Source organism: Rhincodon typus, chromosome 30 (assembly GCF_021869965.1).
Source record: "Rhincodon typus isolate 14 chromosome 30, sRhiTyp1.1, whole genome shotgun sequence".
Taxonomy (NCBI): Eukaryota; Metazoa; Chordata; class Chondrichthyes; order Orectolobiformes; family Rhincodontidae; genus Rhincodon; species Rhincodon typus.
In genome coordinates, this window is record NC_063361.1 from 37,462,392 (window position 1) to 37,482,261 (window position 19,870).

Below are 19,870 nucleotides of genomic sequence, written 5' to 3' on the forward strand. Positions count from 1 at the left end.
ACTATCCACCTCATCTTCTCCCTCGTCGGTCAGATGCACTGTGGGATCGGAGCTGTATCGCTGTGTGACATTGTCCTCTCTGGCAGGACAGCAGGGCAATCCTCTACATCCTGAGCCCTCAGCCTCAGCGTAAGTATCCACACAGGCATCAGCGGGTTGTGAAGCACCAGACACCAGGCCAGAACTCTGTGCAGCCTCTGACCCCTGACCTTCCACCTCTGCCACACTTGTCGCACTCTAAAAAAGGAAAGAAAACGAGATTGTCAGGCCAGGACTGGGTACTTTTAACCCCAGTTATAACAATTTCCTCCCTCTACCCTAATCCTATCATAAGGGCGGCCCCTCTGTCCAAGGGCTGCTGCTCAAGAGCAAATCCAGCGACTGTCAGCAAGATATTTGACTGTGAAGGCATCATTATCCAGCCTCAGCCAATACAAAGACACTAATTGCCAGTTGGACTTCCTTTTTAATAGTCACTCCTCCTCCACCCCACCATCAATTGTTCTCCGTGATCAGGCATCAGTGTGAAAGGGACAAGAGACACTGCCAATTACAAATTATTACAGCAACACTGCTGCATGATTTGGCATTTTGTGACCTCTGAAAACACAAACACCTGCTCCTGATCCAGACCTCCATTACTAAAGCCCAGACTGGAAGGAATTAGACTCTGCCACTGGGGGCTGATCTAGGTGTCTTGACCTTGTCTAAAAGGAGCTGGGTTAAACACTGTTACAAATATTTACTCTGGAAGATGACATTCTGCTCCTGCAATGAGTGCGGGGCTGAGTGGTGAAAAACCCCTGATGTGGTACCAGATACTCTTCAGCGTCGATCAGGTCCTGCATGTCCTCATCTTCCAGCAGAGTTCGGTAGAACTTGCTGTCGGTGGGGCTTTGAAGGACCATCTGCTCATCACCCTGAAACAAGACAATAGCAAGATCAAGATCAGCTCAGCCTCTCTCAGCACACATCTGACTCTGTCTCGCATCCACTGAAAATAAGATGGGGTAGCATGAAAGAAAGGTAACGAGGAACAGGAAGCGTGACAGAGAGAGGAGGAGGGAGGAGGATGTGAATGGGGGGGAGGAGGATGTGAATGGGGGGGGGGGGGTGAGAGGGGGGGGGAGGGAGAGGGCAGTGACAGAGAAAGCAGGTCGGAGGGGAAGAGAACAGGGTGGGGAGGAATGAGAGAGAGAGAACAAACCACGGAGGAGAGAGGGAGAAAGAGAATACAGGGTTAATGGGAGGATTCTCGGCAGTGTGGAGGAACAGAGGGATCTTGGGGTCCACGTCCATAGATCCCTCAAAGTCTTAGCCCAAGTTGATAGGGTTGTAAAGAAGGCATATGGTGTGTTGGCTTTCATTGGCAGGGGAATTGAGTTTAAGAACCGTGAGGTTATGCTGCAGCTCTATAAAACTCTGCTTAGACCACACTTGGAATATTGCGTTCAGTTCTGGTCACCTCATTGTAGGAAGGATGTGGAAGCTTTAGAGAGGGTGCAGAGGAGATTTACCAGGATGCTGCCTGGGCTGGAGGACAGGTCTTACGAGGAAAGGTTGAGGGAGCTAGGGTTTTTTTCATTGGAGCGAAGAAGGATGAGAGGCGACTTGATAAAGGTTTACAAGATGATGAGAGGCATTGATAGGGTGGATAGTCTTTTTCCCAGAGCAGAAATGACTATTATGAGGGGGCATATTTTGAGGTGATTGGAGGAAGGTATAGGGGAGATGTCAGAGGTAGGTTCATTTCACAGAGAGTGGTGGGCGTGTGGAATGCGATGCCGGCAGCAGTAATGGAGTCAGATACTTTAGACACCTTTAAACAACTCTTGGATAGGCACATAGAGGATAGTAGAACGTAGGGTATGCAGGGTAGATTGATCTTAGTAGGATAATAGGTCGGCACAACATCGTGGGCTGAAGGGCCTGCACTGTTTTATGTTCTATGTTCTACGTTCTAGAATGAGGTGAGGAGAGAAGGGGTGAGGAGGGAGAGAACGCTGGGTAAGGAGGGAGGAGGAAGAAGAAAGAAAACACAGGGAGAAGGGAGAGATCAGTGAAGAGGAGGGAAAGAATTGAAGGAGGGAAAGAGAATTTGAAGGAAAGTAACGTAGACAGACAGAGATGGGGTGGACAGAAAGATACATAGGACTGAGAGAAAATAAGGAGAGAGGAAAAGAGAAAAATGAGACAGAGAGAGAGAGAGAGAGAGAGAGAGAGAGAGGGAGAGAGAGAGAGAGAATGGATGTTTGTGCAGGAGTTCGAGCAATTAATTGTGCCCATCAGGAAGGACAATGTACAAGCTCCTCCAGTACTCACTTGGATTACCACATATCGGGGGGGGTCTCGAGCCATCTTTGTAAACTCTGTCACCAATTCCCGGAACTTGGGTCGACATTCCGAGTCAATCATCCAGCCTAGTAAAATAATCAGGAAAGCTGTCAAGAACACAGCTCTGCAGGCAAACATCCTGCTGTCAGGATGGATTTCAGATTTGGTGAGTGAGGATTGTAATGAAAATAATGATTCTTATTGATCAATTGTTGTTATTCCCTCAGAATAGCCTGAAATATTTCAATGCTAGTGAAGAAGTTTCTCAAGTGTAGCCACTGCTTGAGACAAGGTTGAGTTTGGTTATTGGTTAGGTTAAACTATTTTTCTTGATTTTGAAAGGATTCACATTGTCAGGATTGCATAATTAGACTTAAAAAATTGTTTGCAGATACTTTTTGATTACAAAGAAATTGCAAATTTGAATTTGCTGCTTCACTCTAACCTCTTTACTCTTGACCTCAGATGCAAATGAAGGGCAAATGATGTTGCCAGAACCAGCAGCACCTCTTTCATTCAGCACTCTACAGCATTCAGATTCAACATCAAATTCAACAATTTCACATCATTACCACTGCCTGTATTATTTGGGACAACATCTATTTGCAATCCTGCTGTTGCTATTTACACCTTTCCTAAGCCCACCTTTTGCTTCTTGCCTTGTGTCATTAGCATCAGACCTTCCTTCTTGTGACAATGCTGTGGCTTTCAAGAGGTTATTTTGTCCTGTTTTTTTGTTGGAGAGGTTATAAGGCAGATGTACCAAGCTGCCTACTGAAGACCACTTGAGTAAACAGCTTGTGAGGCCTTGGGGTTTTTAATTGAAGTCTGAACAATGGCCTAGTGGCATTATCGCTGGACTGTTAATCCAGAAACCCAGGCAATGTTCGAGGGGTCAGGATTCAAATCCTGCCTCATAAGATGGTGGAATCTGAATTCAATAAATGAATCCATTTTTGATTGTTGGAAAAACCCATCTGGTTCACTAGTGTCCTTTAGGGAAGGAAACTGTCATCCTAACCTGGTATGGCCTACATTCGACTCCAGACTGTCAGCCATGTGGTTGACTCAACTGCCCTCTGGGCAATTAGGGATGGGCAATAAATGCTGGCCCAGCCAGTGATGCCCACATCTCATGAAAGAATTTTTTAAAAAGCCTGGATGTGGCCAGCCCTCACAGACCAGGTTCTGCAGTTTTTTTTTTTTTTTTTTTTTTTTTTTTTTTTTTGTTTTTTTTTTTTAAAAAGTTTTTAGGTTTAGCTTTAGGCAGAAGCTATTGGGGTCTCAAAAGAGTTAGAAGCTTCAGTGAAATGTCTCCCGGCTGCTACATTCTCTGAATTTTCTCTTGATGTGTTTTTTCCTTCTGGATTGGAGAACTGCATGTGAGAATCTGTGTCAGAATTTTCTTTTTTTTTGCCAAGGGGTATGTTTATGGGATGTTACCAAATTGGAATAGTTAATTAGCAATAGTTACTGTATCTGTTATTCTGCAAAGTTTTCCAATAGAGTTAAGTTATTGTAAATTCCTCTTCCTTTGGCTCTGTTTTAACTGCAGTATTTGAATAAATTGTGCTTTACTTAACGTCGAGTAGTTTGATCAGTTGCATTGAATTGGGAATAGACACTTTACATTTGCCTTTAAAATAAGAAAAAGTTAGGGTCTAGGCTACCTTCTTAAAATATTTTGAGGGGGTCTGATCTGGCCCATAACAGTTTTTAAACCTCTCTAGACTTCCACCCAGTCATAGGCCTTCATTTTAATCCTTCCCTTTCCTCCTCACCCTGCCTCAGGACTGGATTAAAATCTGTTACATCTCCATTTTCCAGTTTGGATGCAAGACCATTTAACTGAAAAATGAATGACTAAAAACTGAAATACTCAGCAGCTTTGAAAACAATTCTTTCCCCTTGATGGAGCCAGGCCTGATGAGTATTTCCAGTATTTTCACTTTTTAAGCCTAGAATTAATTTTGTACTCAGCTGCTAAACTTTGGGAAAATGACTTGTTAAAGGTATAGATGAGCACAATTCTCCTGTTTCCCAGGGTTCAGTCCAGTACCCAGAGATTTTCTGCTCTGTGCAGTTCAGCGCCCCCTACTGGTTTTGAGCTACGTGCTGAGCTGGTGATCCATGTTGCGCCCAACAGATTTCCAACTCACATTTAACCATGATCATGTAGACATCAATGGTGCAGATCGGGGGCTGTGGGAGTCGCTCTCCCTTTTCCAGCAGGTCAGGGATCTCACGAGCCGGGATACCATCATATGGTTTAGCTCCAAATGTCATCAACTCCCAGACCGTTACTCCTGCAGATAGCCAAACATTTTGTTACGTTATTGCACGAAAAGCATGGCACAAACAGATAACAAGGGCATTCCTGACTATATGACTATACTGGCCGTCTAAACCTGTACATCCTGGAGCTCCCTCTGTCTGTGTACTCAGATACTCAGACGTGCTCAGTGCAGTTCCATACCTAGTGCTAGCATCTCAGGTAGCCAGCTCCCTCACTGAAACTGAAGTTTACCAGATCATCAGCTTGTCACAATATTAACCTGACGGATTCAGTTAGAATTTCCCAGTAGTCAAACTGCAGGTGAAGCTCTAAGGCACTCGCCTTATCTCCCATATACACACTAACAATCGGACTGTAAATTGAGAGGTCACAGTTAGACGTTTACATACCGTAACTCCAGACGTCACTTTGGTGGGTGAATTTTCGGTGCAAAATGGACTCCAACGCCATCCATTTGATTGGAACCTAACAGAGTAGCAGACAAGATGAATCATTTTGCATACTGTAAAGCCAAAAGCATTGATTCTTACTGGTAAGAAGCATGGAACAGTCTATGATCCTAGTCACTGCAAACACAAACATGCCAGCTGCAAAAAGGAAAGAATTTACAGAGAATGAAGTACAGTCGGGTACATACTGAACTGGTCGACAAAAGGAACAAAGGCTAAGGTGGAAGCTCTCACAATCTTCATGGTTTCCCTCATTAGCTCTGAATTATCAAAATTCTAGATTAATCAGTCCATTCAGTGTGTGACACTTCCTCAAACAGCAGAGTCTGAACTGAGGTTGTTCCACCGTGAAACTGTCAACAGGCAGCATTTACCTTCCCGCCATCTGCACGATATTCTGTCTCATCAATATCCAGCAGCCTAGCAAGCCCAAAGTCTGTGATCTTCACATGGTTTGAGCTTTTCACAAGGACATTCCTTGCAGCCAGATCACGATGGACCAATCGAACATGATCTTCCAGATAGTTCATTCCCTGAGTGACAGTGAAAGTGAAAACCAGTTAGTGCAGCTCCAGCTCCTCAGCTCACCTCTAACTTTATATCACTACTAAGAATTTTCAGTTTTTAAAGTATAAAAGCAGACAATGGCATATCTGCAAAGTCTTTTCACAAATATCGAGAGACTTGCACTAAAATTTGGACAGTCATCTTGTACGGTAGTCAACATATGGCCAACTCACCGAATCATGACTTAATGCCAATAAAACACCATTTGCGGGTACGTCTAGCCCCACTGGCAGGAGACACAGCAGAGCTGGCAGCATAGAGGTATATAATCAAGAGAATGTGGTCCTGGGAGTCCACACCATTGATTCAGGATCTAATGGTATCATGATTTCTAATGGTATCATATCAAACAGGGCAAAGAAAACTCTTGTTGTTTACCACCAATCATTGCCACTCTTAGCTGATCATTCAATCTCCAGATTGAATGCAACTTAGAAGCAGCAAGGAGGGTGGCACGGGCACAGAATATACTCTGAGTGGGCAACTTCAATGGCCATCACTGACTAGCTCAGTACTACCACAACCAAATGTGTTGGGAGAGTCCTGAATGACGTAGCTGCTAGAACTAAGTGCTACTCTACCTCACTTTTACCAGAAGCAACACCATGCATACCTTTGTGAAACTACAACACAGTTGTACGTAGATGTTAAACAGCTGGACCAGCATGCTACAGACTCAGCTAAATGATCCCAGAACCAATGGATTACGTCACAGCTCTGCAGTCCTGTCACATCCAGTTATGAATGATGGTGGACAATTAAACAACCAGCTGGAGGAGGGTCAAAAAACATCCCTATTCTTAATGATGATGAGGCAAACATATTAGTGCAAATCAAAAGGCTGAAGCTATTGTAACAATCTTCAGCCAGAAGTGCCAAGTAAATGATTCTTCTTGACCTCTTTTGGAGATCTCCAACATCAGAGATGCCATTCTTCAGGCAACTTGATTCACTATGCAATCAATAAGATATTGAAGGCACTAAACACAGCAAAGGTTATAGACCCTCACAACATCATGGCCACAATGCTGAAGATTTCTGCTCCACACTAGCAGTGTCACGAGTCCCGGCCTCTCTGCCAATGTACCTTTGCGATCTGCACACACCAGTTGAGGAGATGCTGAGATCCAATCCGGTCCTTGTTTTCTCGAACATAATCCAGTAGGGAACCAAATGGCATCAGCTGTGTCACCAGCTGAACAGTGGATGTCAGGCAGATTCCAAGCAGACGACAGACGTAAGGACTACTCACTCCCGCCATTATGTATGCCTCCTACAATACACAAAAACAGCTCATAAGTCTGTGCCAATTACCGTTCCTGAACCTCCGCACCTGATGAGTAATTCTAATTCTCTGAGGTGTGGGAATTTGCAAAATTTCATCCTCACCTTCAGAATGAAGCATTAGGAATTAAACCTCCTTTCTACCTTTGGACTCAGTGTTGACTGAACTCAGGGCAGGTACTGAACAGTTATAATATTTCAGTTGCTGTACCGAGGAGACTGCTGATTGTGAGCATTAAAGAGTCTGAGATTTGAAGGGAGCTGAGTACAGGTGTGGTTATCAGCAGGAAAGTGAATGATGTTGAGGAAAGTTGTTGATTTGGAGAAGGAACAGAGTTGGAGCACAGAGCTCTCAGAATTCTTGTATTAATGGGAGGACTCAAAGATCAGACACAAACTACTGACCCAAGGGAACAATGTGAGAGGAGATGTGGGAGGATGTATGATGAGAATGTGTTTGGAAGTGTAAGATTCCAGAACCTGTCAAAGTTTTTGGAGAAATTCAAAGCAACAAAGAAGCTTTATTAAAATGTTAAAGCACTGATCTGCAGAGCTTTGTAAAGAGGTTATAAGTTCACCAAGAATTGATCATGTTGGAAACTAATCTGCTAAATGTTGACTGGAGCAGAACTGTCAAGGTGAAAATAACTGGAGAAGTCAACATCCACTGCAATAATTTTGGAAAATGTCAATGGATGAGAGGGGGCTAGAGTTAGCAGTATGTGGGAATCATCTTCTGTTGATGAATGTGAGGGAAATAGAATAGGAGTTTGGTTATTTCTGGCCTGTACTGATTCCATTTCAAGCTGCGAAGGGAACCTGTCAAACCAGAATTTGGGTGAAGTGCATCTCTGTAAAGCTCCCAATTAGTCATAAGAATAACGAATGACTATACTCCTGTAGCATTTACGAAACTGATTCACCTTGTTTTAATCTGCTGGCTGATATATAACTTGTTATACTTACATCCAGGATATCTTTGTTTGCTTTTGGAGAAGTTCCCTCTCTTAAAACCTTAATAGCAACAGGAATCTTCACATCTTCATCCTCCGGCATCCAGACTCCCTGCATTCAGGAAAATAAACATTTGAGGCCATCAGTTGAGGTCTCAGTGAACCTACCCAAAACAGACTGACAAGGTAATATGTGCAAATCATTCAGAAATGCTACTTTTGCCACATCCTGTCAAGCTATAGATCACACCACTTAATCACCAGGTGGATAAGTGTACGTAAAATTATTTGATATAAATTCTGGAGCTGAGGAGTGGCTCCATAGAATGTGCAGTTGGGAAGCTTCCTAAGTTCTTTAGCAGGACCCAAATGAGGAACCAGCTTGAAACTCAAATGAAATGTAAACTGATGAATCAATTATGTGAAATGTGCTAAGTTGTTTTTCAAGCTCTCACATTTCAGCAATTGTGGCCACCCAGAATTCAACAGAACAGACTGGACCTCAGAGGACCTATTGACCCTCTGTCACCTGACTGACACCAGACTTCAAACCAGTCACTCAGTTAAAGAATGGATGGAAAGAGTGAGCAAGTCGAAGAAATGATCACAATTTCTCCAGGTCCCAATGCACAAGGATCTCTTTAGTCACCTTGTAAACTGTCCCAAAGGCACCAGATCCCAGAATCTTCACTTTCTTCATTTCAGTTTCCTTCAGGATTCGGATATGGGCCTGGTTTGGAACAACTCCACTTGGAGTCAATGGTTCAACCAGCTGAAGAAACAAAACATCAGACAGCAATTTAGACTAGGGATTCACAGGACATCTTGGAGCTTTTTACACTTCTGACCTGAAAAACCCCTTCAAATTCAACACAGAACTGAATATAGAATTAAAAGAATGAGAACTAAATTTTGAATCTACTTTGGGAAGAATTTATTTTTTTCAATCTGATCAACATTGGAATGACCTTCAAGGTAGGGTTCAGAGTCAGTGGTTGTTAGATACAAATCAGGTGAGTTACAGTGCCACTGAATTACTGGTTAAATTGCATGGTCTTACCCATATAAGGAGAACGTGCACCATGAGTGAATATGATGTGGAGCTGAGTCTGCACGTTCACACATCCTTTTCCTGGTTATTTCACTTTGAATTTTCACAATGGTTGGGTAGACTGATAGCTGCAGTTTCTCTAGAGGTTCAATACTTTAGCTCCAGACTTATACTGTGAAAGGAATCAGCATTGGCTTAATGGTAGCACTTTCATCAGTCAGGAGCTAATGTCCCAGCTCTGTAGCTCTCAGCTGAGATTCTCGTGCAGTATTTAGTCGGAAGCGTATTTTTTGAGCAAGTGGGATGGAATGGAATGTGAAGATGGTGTTATTTGAATATTTCAGGGGTAAGGAAAAACTGACCACTCGTGCTTCATTTGGGAGATGCCTGTGAACAGGTGACTTGTGTCACTGGGTCACCCACTGTACCTAACATTACTACTCCCCTTCTCCAACTGATGGTGATTCATGGTGAATTGCAATAGTTTCCCACAAGGAGGACAAGTTTGCTGTGCTAACACTCACCTCTCTTTCCAGGAGTCTCAGCATTGTATGTTTCCGCTTCAGTCGTTTCTTGCGTTTGAACCAGACAACAAGAAGAATCACAAGGACTACAAAGAGTAGTGCTCCCACTATCCCTGCCACCACTGAGGTCACCTGGCTATACAGAAGAGAAGCAGAGAGATCAGTCAAATACAGACATCACCCTTCAAGGACCAAGGACCAATCTTCACTAAAGTAGGTCCTATGATGTCAAGGAGGTCAGCGATTAAATTCTCTCATTAGAACTCATGATATTGGTCAGAGATCTTAGTAATATAGGGAGCTCTTATATGGCTCTGAGACATGCCAAAAATGCTCTTTACCAGAATGTAACCTCTCAAATCTGGAATGCTTGGGACCAAAGCATCTGAGACATACAAAACATTATAAAGCAATAATAAATTTGTTTTATTATCTAAAACAGTCATGAAACATAAGAGATCCAATATGTTACAAAGCAGTTGAAGGGGCAGATAGCAATAACTGTTTGACAGACAGATATCCACAGACTGAATCAGTCAGTACAAGATTTTCAGAGACTTACAATTGTTTTATTATTAAACCATATTGGACAGTACAAGTACCAGACTCACCCTTCCCTTCTGGACCCTTCATCTTTTCAGAAGCTAACTCATGTCCTGGGGAACATCTCAGTTCTTTTTTTTTTTTTGTTTTAAAAATCAATCGATGCAAACATCTCTGGAACAGGTTGAACCTGAACCTAGGCCTCTAGACCTAAGTGATATTCTAAATATCTGAGCTTAAGTGCAAAGTCAACTAAGCCAACATCTTGCTCTCAACTGACTCAAACTATCCCAAATTTATCCTCAAAGAAATCTGCGTTCCTAACATTGTTAACAGTAGCATTGGAAAAACATGCAGTATTATCAACAGGTTTCCAACATTTAACTTTTCTTATCCATCTTACATCTGGATTGCCCCATTTCCCACAGCATTTCCCAATCTCTTTATTTACTTATTCATGAGATGCAGGCACTGTTGAACAAGCCAGCAGTTATTTCCCATCCCTTTGAAAAAGTGGTCATGAGCTGCATTCCTGAACCGCTGCAGTCCTTCAGGGTATAGGGATACCCACAATGCTGTTAGAGAAGGAATTTCAGGATTTTGACTCAGCAACACTGAAAGAACAATGATATATTTCCAAGTCAGGATGGTGAATGGCTTGGAGGGGAAGTTGCAGGTGGTGGTGTTCCCATATATCTGCTACCATTATCCTTCCAGACAGTAGAAATAGCTGGTTTGGAAGGTACGGTCAAAAGAACCTTGATGAATTGCTGCAGTGCATGTTGTAGATGCTTAAGTCAGCTATGCCCCTACATTTCTTGCGGAAGTTTTCTGAACAGCGCAACAAGCATTCTACTCCTCCTGACCTCATTCAGGTACATGGGGTTCTAAAATCCCTGGGCAGGATGTTGCTCTGTGATCATTTCTATTATGTTGCAGAGCCACTCAGTCCAGGAACTGCACGTGCTCAAAACATCACCGTCACCCATGAAAATCCAACCTCATCTGGAATTTGGATTCATTATCAATGCTGACCTAGGAATGAAGAACTGCCAACCTCATAAGTCACGGCTATAAATATTAAACAGATATGCATATTTTCTTCTTGATAAAAAAGTAAATTATGTAGCAATAATCTGACTGGAATGGCAATTGGACAGTGCTACACTGGAATTGTTTGTTCAATTCATCAATGGGACAGTTTAGAAATTGTCTGAATATTGAGGCTGGAAATATCAGCATTTACACATTACTAATACTGGTTATGTTGATGGAGAGGCTGAATCAGCCCATTAAGAGGGAGATGATGAAAGCAGTGCTGCTACCTGTGAACAGGCTCCTCAGGACATCCATCTTCACCAGTTGTACATCTGAAGACAAAACACAATCTTTTAGAGAAAACGCAAACTTGGAGAAGAATTACTAAAGTTCTCACGATTCAGCAGTTGCTATTTACTTACGAATGACTGCAGTTTGTTGGACACAGTTGACAGAAGCCATTTTCATCAGCATATTTCCAAACATGCCCGTGTAACCCACTTGGACATTTCTCCACGCACTGTGTACCGTCCCTATAATGAGCGCATTCCACACAGTCATCAGCCCCCTAATGGTGAAAAGAAAAAGATCAGCAATAATCAATCCTCCACTTAAATCTCCCCATCCACAGAACATAGAACATTACAGCGCAGTACAGGCCCTTCGGCCCTCGATGTTGCGCTGACCTGTGAAACCAATCTGAAGCCCATCTAACCTACACTATTCCATTATCATCCATATGTTTGTCCAATGACCATTTAAATGCCCTTAAAGTTGGTGATTCTACTACTGTTGCAGGCAGGGCATTCCACGCCCTTAGTACTCTCTGAATAAAGAACCTACCTCTGACATCTGTCCTATATCTATCACCCCTCAATTTAAAGCTATGTCCCCTCGTGCTAGCCATCACCATCCGAGGAAAAAGGCTCTCGCTGTCCACCCTATCTAATCCTCTGATCATCTTGTATGTCTCTATTAAGTCACCTCTTAACCTTCTTCTCTCTAACGAAAACAGCCTCAAGTCCCTCAGCCTTTCCTCATAAGACCTTCCCTCCATACCAGGCAACATCCTGGTAAATCTCCTCCGCACCCTTTCCAATGCTTCCACATCCTTCCTACAATGTGGCGACCAGAACTGTACGCAATACTTCAAGTGCGGCCGCACCAGAGTTTTGTACAGCTGCAACATGACCTCACGGCTCCGAAACTCAATCCCTCTACCAATAAAACCTAACACACCATACTCCTTCTTAACAACCCTATCAACCTGGGTGGCAACTTTCAGGGATCGATGCACATGGACACCGAAATCTCTCTGCTCATCCACACTACCAAGAATCTTACCATTAGCCCAGTACTCTGTATTTATGTTACTCCTTCCAAAGTAAATCACCTCACACTTTTCCACATTAAACTCCATTTGCCACCTCTCAGCCCAGCTCTGCAGCTTATCTATGTCCCTCTGTAACCTGCAACATCCTTCCGCACGATCCACAACTCCACCGACTTTAGTGTCATCCACAAATTTACTAACCCATCCTTCTACGCCCTCATCCAGGTCATTTATAAAAATGACAAACAGCAGTGGCCCCAAAGCAGATCCTTGAGGTACACCACTAGTAACTGAACTCCAGGATGAACATTTCCCATCAACCACCACCCTCTGTCTTCTTACAGCTAGCCAATTTCTGATCCAAACCGCTAAATCACCCTCAATCCCATGCCTCCGTATTTTCTGCAATAGCCTACCGTGGGGAACGTTATCAAATGCTTTACTGAAATCCATATACACCACATCAACTGCTTTACCCTCATCCACCTGTTTGGTCACCTTCTCAAAGAACTCAATAAGGTTTGTGAGGCACGACCTACCCTTCACAAAATCGTGTTGACTATCCCTAATCAAATTATTCCTTTCTAGATGATTATAAATCCTATCTCTTATAATCCTTTCCAACACTTTACCCACAACCGAAGTAAGGCTCACTGGTCTATAATTACCAAGGTTGTCTCTACTCCCCTTCTTGAACAAGGGGACAACATTTGCTAGTCTCCAGTCTTCTGGCACTATTCTTGTAGGCAATGACGACATAAAGATCAAAGCCAAAGGCTCTGCAATCTCCTCTCTAGCTTCCCAGAGAATCCTAGGATAAATCCCATCCGGCCCAGGGGACTTATCTATTTTCACACTTTCCAGAATTGCTAACACCTTCTCCTTATGAACCTCAATCCCGTCTAGTCTAATAGCCTGTATCTCAGTATTCTCCTCGACAACATTGTCTTTTTCCTGTGTGAATACTGACGAAAAATATTCATTTAGTGCCTCTCCTATCTCTTCGGACTCCACGTACAACTTCCCACTACTGTCCTTGACTGGCCCTAATCTTACTCTAGTCATTCTTTTATTCCTGACATACCTATAGAAAGCTTTAGGGTTTTCCTTGATCTTACCTGCTAAAGACTTCTCATGTCCCCTCTTCTTAGATCTCTCTTTAGGTCCTTCCTGGCTAACTTGTAACTCTCAAGCGCTCTAACTGAGCCTTCACGCCTCATCTTTACATAAGCCTCCTTCTTCCTCTTGACAAGAGATTCAACTTCTTTAGTAAACCATGGTTCCCTCGCTCGACCACTTCCTCCCTGCCTGACAGGTACATACTTCTCAAGGACACGCAGTAGCTGTTCCTTGAACAAGCTCCACATCTGAATTGTTCCCAGCCCCTGCAGTTTCCTTCTCCATCCTATGCATCCTAAATCTTGCCTAATCGCCTCATAATTGCCTTTCCCCCAGCAATAACTCTTGCCCTGCGGTACATACCTATCCCTTTCCATCGCTAAAGTAAACGTAACCGAATTGTGGTCACTATCACCAAAGTGCTCACCTACCTCCAAATCTAACACCTGGCCTGGTTCATTACCCAGTCCAAATCCAATGTGGCCTCGCCTCTTGTTGGCCTATCTACATACTGTGTCAGGAAACCCTCCTGCACGCATTGGACAAAAACTGACCCATCTGAAGTACTCGAACTGTAGCGTTTCCAGTCAATATTTGGAAAGTTAAAGTCCCCCAAAACAACTACCCTGTTACTTTTGCTCTTATCCAGAATCATCTTTGCAATCCTTTCCTCTACATCTCTGGAACTTTTCGGAGGCCTATAGAAAACTCCCAACAGGGTGACCTCTCCTTTCCTGTTTCTAACCTCAGCCCATACTACCTCAGTAGACGAGTCTTCAACAAACGTCCTTTCTGCCACCGTAATACTGTCCTTGACTAACAATGCTACACCTTCCCCTCTTTTACCACCTTCCCTGATCTTATTGAAACATCTAAACCCCGGAACCTGCAACAACCATTCCTGTCCCTACTCTATCCATGTCTCCGAAATGGCCACAACATCGAGGTCCCAGGTACCAACCCATGCTGCAAGTTCACCCACCTTATTCCGGATGCTCCTGGCGTTGAAGTAGGCACACTTCAAACCACCTTCCTGCCTGCCGGTACACTCCTGCGACCTTGAAACCTTATTCATGACCTCACTACTCTCAACCTCCTGTACACTGGAGCTACAATTCAGGTTCCCATCCCCCTGCTGAATTAGTTTAAACCCTCCCGAAGAGCATTAGCAAATTTCCCCCCAGGATATTGGTACCCCTCTGGTTCAGGTGTAGACCATCCTGTTTGTAGAGGTCCCACGTACCCCAGAATGAGCCCCAATTATCCTTCCAGTTCGATCTCAACCAACACGAAAATTAACTAAAAAAAAAAAAACAACTATGGATGCTGGAGATTTCAAACAAAAACAGAAATCGGTGGAGAAACTCAGTAAGTTTGGCAACACGTGTGGGAAGAAAAGCCGAGTTAACGTTTGAGTCCGATGACTCTTCCACAGAGCCGTTCTGAAGAAGTCACTGGATTCGAAATGTTAACTCTGCTTTCTTCCCACAGATGCTGCCAGACTGACTGAGTTTCTCCATCAATTTTTGTTTTTGTTAAAGACAGAAAGATGATGTCTCATTTAGATAGGAAGCTGCTGAGCCAAACAGGCCAACACCTGCATTTATATAGCATCTTAAGGATAGTAAAATACTCCAAGGTACTTCATAATAGTATAACCTGACAAATATTGACACCGAACCACATTGAGATGTTACGGTAGATTGCCAAAATTCTTGCCCACGAGTTCTGTTCTAAGAATGTCCTATGGAAAGAGACACAGCTGGAGGTTTATGTAGAAAATTCTCAAGGTTAGGGTCACTGCAGCTGGAGGCATGTCCACCAAAGCTACAGCAATGTAAATTGGAGATTGACTTAGACTAGGAGTGAAGCACAGTAGAGATCTGAGGGACATGGGGTTAGATGGGATTACAGCAGAGATAGGGGAAACAAGGCAATACTAGACTCAAACAGGAGGGTAAAAATTTTAAAATGAAAACATTCCTGGGAAAATTCATGTGATTTGCAATCTGTGCTGCACGTGGTCTCACCTGAGATAATAGCTGAGATTTTACAATTGGCTTTAGGACCTCAGGTCAGATGGGAGAAAAACGTGAGGGCCCGAGTGTGATGTCTCAACAGTGAACTGTCATTTCAGGAATTAAACCCAGTTTGGTTCCTGCAACAACTTCAGCAGGAATGTCCAGTAACCAATACAACGCCACTCTGTACTGCAATGAGGTCACAGGACAAAGGCCAGTTGTATTAAATATTTACAACGAACTGGGCACAACCCTGACTTTGTCCAGTTGTTCCCTGAAAGGAAGGTGTAGAAAATTAACCAAACGACAGAAACTAAAAGGGTCGCATATAGAGACAAGGATAAAATTAAGCAAACCATGAATTCTGATTAGACTGTCTGATAGTGAAAAGTTCGGGAGGACTGTAGGAGTCACATAGATTCTACAAGTATCAGAAGAGACAGCACCACACCTTCTCTCATTACACAACCAAAAAAGCAGCTGTGACTTTGAACAAGGTGTCATTCATACATACATACATCATGGAAACAGACCAATCAGTCCAACTAGTCCATGCCAACCATGTTCCCAAACTAACATAGTCCCACTTGCCTGCATTTGGCCCACATCCCTCCAAACCTTTCCTTTTCATGTATTTATCCAAATGTCTTTTAAATGTTCTAACTGTACCTGCATCCATCACTTCCTGTGGCAGTTCATTCTACACACTAACTACTCTTTGTAAAATACCTGCCCTTCGTTCCTTTTAATACTTTCTCCTCTCATCTTAGAAATATGCTCCCTACTTTTGAACTCCCTATCCTCAGGAAAAGACCTTTGTTATTCACCTTATCTATGCACTTCATGATTTAATAAACTTCTAGAAGATCACCTCTCAACTTCCTACGCTCCAAGCAAAGAAGTCCCAGCCTATCCAGCTATTTTTATAACTCAAACTCTCCATTCCTGGCAACATCCTGGTATTTTTTTTCTGAACCTTTTCCAATTTAATAATATCCTTCCTAAAGCAGGGCGCCCAGAACTGCACACAGTATTCCAGAACAGGCCTCACCAACATCCTGTACAACCTCAACATGATATCCCAACTCCTATATTCAAAGGTCTAAGCAATGAAGGCAAGCATGCCAACACCTTCTTAATTGCCCTGTCCACCTGTGACATAAATTTCAAAAAATTTTGTACCTGAACCCCTAGGTCTCTCTGTTCTACAACACTACAAAGGGCCCTACCATTAATTGTATAAGTCCTGCTCTTTGTTTTACCAAAATGCAATACCTCACATTTTTCTAAATTAAGCTCCATCTGCCGCTCCTCAGCCCATGGACCCAACTGATCAAGATCTCCTTGTAATCTTAGATAACCTTCTTCACTATCCACTATACGACCAATTTTGGTGTCATCTGCAAACTTAGTAATCATGCTTCCTACATTCTCATCCAAATTGTTTATGTAAATGACAAACAGAAGTGGACCCAGCATCGATCCCTGTGGAACACTATTGGTCACAGGCCTCCAGTCAGTAAAACAACCCTCCATCACCACCATCTGAGAGGGGTGGGGGGGACACTTACACAAGGAATGACTATATTCTTTAAACCAATTGAGAGATGCATGTGTAGCTGACTAGGCCAGCATTTGCTGCCTGCTTCTAATTGCCCTAAATGGTGATTGTGTGAAACCTTCTTAAACAGCTCCAATTTGTGAGGGAGTAACTGAGAGCAATCACTGTCTACGGCAGAGGACCGTCAGTAAGTTAGTTGGGGCTAGGATATTCCCACCATCAATCTTCGCGAACAAAAACAAAGTTGCTGGAAAGCTCAGCAGGTCTGGCAGCATCTGTGAAGGAAAAAGCAGAGTTAACGTTTCGGGTCCGGTGACCCTTCCTCTTCACAGATGCCGCCAGACCTGTTGAGCTTTTTCAGCAACTTTGTTTTTGTTCCTGATTTACAGCATCTGCAGTTCCTTTGTTTTTTATCAATCTTCCTGATCCCCAAGTGGGGGGCTGAGCATATGCTCAACAAACTAGAGGTACAAAACAAACATGAAGGTAGTATACTGCTTACGAAAGATAGATAGAGATTTCTCCCAATTCTACAGTTCTCTTATTCTGCCTACCCCCTCCCTTAGCCAATGTATCATGTCCCACCACTCCTTTCTTGTGTCCATCCACTGTCTGCCACAGGAATATCTGCCTTGTACTGCTGTACTCTCAATTCCCTGCCCCACTTCTCCTCTCCAATTACTCCTAGTCAGTCTTGACTCAGAGGAGATTCTTTACCATTCCTCTACAGGTCAGGTTTCTGATCTGTGGGAGACATTCCTTGTGACACCGAATACAGGACGACTCACTCAAATACTCTCTCACCATCCTGGAATAAAGAAAAACAAAATGTGAGTTAAAAAACCAGCCAGAAACATCTCTCAATATACCACGCTGTACCCCTACAGACCCCACCAACACCAACTCAACCCTTCTATTTTATTTAAGTAATGCATTCCTACCCCTCATATAAATTGCATGATTCCACACATTCCCGGCCTCGAAAGAACGTTTTACAGGAGATGCAGTTTGTTGGTCCTGGGCCCCAACAGGTGCTGTTTGTACACAAGCTGTGACAAGTGCGCTCTTCAGCTTCTGCAAGGAAAGGGAATGCAGCAGTAAAGAAAACAGGACATTGACCTGTGGCCAGGTGATACTGACACTGGCCTCTCCAGCTCTTTTCACAACTCTGTTGACACCATGAATACCCGAGTCCTACAGTAATTTCAAAAGTGAATTATTCCCTTTTACCTTCTGTTTACTGTACATGTACAGTAACTGAAACTAAGACACAGCTGTACAGTACCAGAGAAAAGTGATTGAGATGGCAATTTTGAACTTTTATATCCAGTAAGTAGATCACTTGACAAAACTGTATGCTTAAAACTTCCAATGTTCCTTAATAAATAAAGTGAATGCTGAACGTTAACATGAATCAATCTACCCTGGCCAGTGTTTCCATCTTTACAAACCATCGAGTACTTCAGTCGACTTTTACATTGTTAGGTCCTTGTTTAACAAGAACATAGGACCAAGAGTAGGCCATTCAGCCCCATCAAGCCTGTCCTGTTCAGTATGATAATGACCAAACAAACATTTTTGCCCATACTATATCCACAACTCTTTGCAATGGGTAATCAGAAATCCATCTCTGCCTTAAACATGTTCAAAGACTGAGTATCCACAGTCCTCTAGGGTACACAATTCCAAAGATTCAGAGCCCTCTGAGTAAAAAGGTTTCTTCACACCTTGGCTAGAAGTGGCAACTCCCTCATTTTTAAATTGCGCTCCCGATTCTAGACTCTCAAACCAGGCGACATCTCACCCACATCTACCCTGTTATCCCTTTAAGTATTTGTAAGTTCCAATGAGATCATCACTCATTCTTTTAAACTTTAGTGAATACAGGCCCAATTTGCCCAATCTGCCCAATCTCACTTCGTAGGACAGTCCCACCATCCCAGGGACAAGTCTGGTAAACCTCTGTCACACTCCCTTTATGGCAATAATACCATTATTGAGATGAGAGATTAAAATGGCACAGTTCTCCATTAATGGTCTGAGTTCCTATTCAATTTAAGCAAGAATGCACTACTCCTGCATTGAAATCCACTTGCAATAAAGGCTATTATTCCAGTAATACGAGGACACTCACTCCACTCAAGGACAAAGGAGGGAATTTATGCGTGGAGCCAGAGGAAATGGGTGAGGTCCTAAATGAGCACTTTGCATCATTATCACCAAGGAGGTGGTCATGGTTGATGGTAAGATTAGGGAGGGGTATGTTGATATTCTGGGGCATTTGATATTAAGAAGTGGTGGTGTTCCACACCTTGGAAAATATGAAGATAAATAAGTCCCGAGGGCATGAATGGATCTGTCCCACAATACTGAGGGAGGCAAGAGAGGACATTACTGAGGCCTTCACAAAGAACTTTGTATCCTCTTTAGCCACAGGCATGGTGCCTGAAGACTGGAGAATAGCCAATATTGTTCCTTTGTTTAAGATGGGCAACAGGGATAATCCAGGAAATTATAGGGCTGTGAGCTTTACATCAGTGGTAGGGAATTATTGGAGAAGACTCTTCAGTATTTACTTGCATTTGGAAAATAATGGACTTATTAGGGACAGTCAGCGTGGCTTTGTGAAGGAGAGGACTTGTCTCACAAATCTGATTGAGGTTTTCAAGAAAGAGACAAGGATGATTAATGAGGGTGGGGCAATGGATGTTGTTTACATGGATTTTGTGAAAGCATTTGATAAGATCCCTTATGGTAGGTTGGTCCAAAAGGATAAGACACATGGGATCCATGGTGT

The 19,870-nt window shown here is 43.1% G+C and overlaps 1 protein-coding gene across 1 annotated transcript in view; it reads right to left on the minus strand.

Moving 5' to 3' along the window:
- The window catches only part of LOC109930473 (receptor tyrosine-protein kinase erbB-2-like), a 59,961-nt gene that overhangs the window by 779 nt on the left and 39,312 nt on the right, over positions 1-19,870 (minus strand). The window contains exons 13-26 of the mRNA XM_048614687.1: positions 18,015-18,147; positions 17,791-17,881; positions 11,462-11,607; positions 11,327-11,371; positions 9,459-9,594; positions 8,533-8,655; positions 7,897-7,995; positions 6,734-6,919; positions 5,454-5,612; positions 5,020-5,095; positions 4,494-4,640; positions 2,323-2,420; positions 747-920; positions 3-237 (exon numbers count right to left, since the gene is read on the minus strand). Coding sequence (XP_048470644.1) covers positions 3-237; positions 747-920; positions 2,323-2,420; positions 4,494-4,640; positions 5,020-5,095; positions 5,454-5,612; positions 6,734-6,919; positions 7,897-7,995; positions 8,533-8,655; positions 9,459-9,594; positions 11,327-11,371; positions 11,462-11,607; positions 17,791-17,881; positions 18,015-18,147 — 1,848 coding nt within the window. The remainder of the gene's footprint in view (positions 1-2; positions 238-746; positions 921-2,322; positions 2,421-4,493; positions 4,641-5,019; positions 5,096-5,453; positions 5,613-6,733; positions 6,920-7,896; positions 7,996-8,532; positions 8,656-9,458; positions 9,595-11,326; positions 11,372-11,461; positions 11,608-17,790; positions 17,882-18,014; positions 18,148-19,870) is intronic.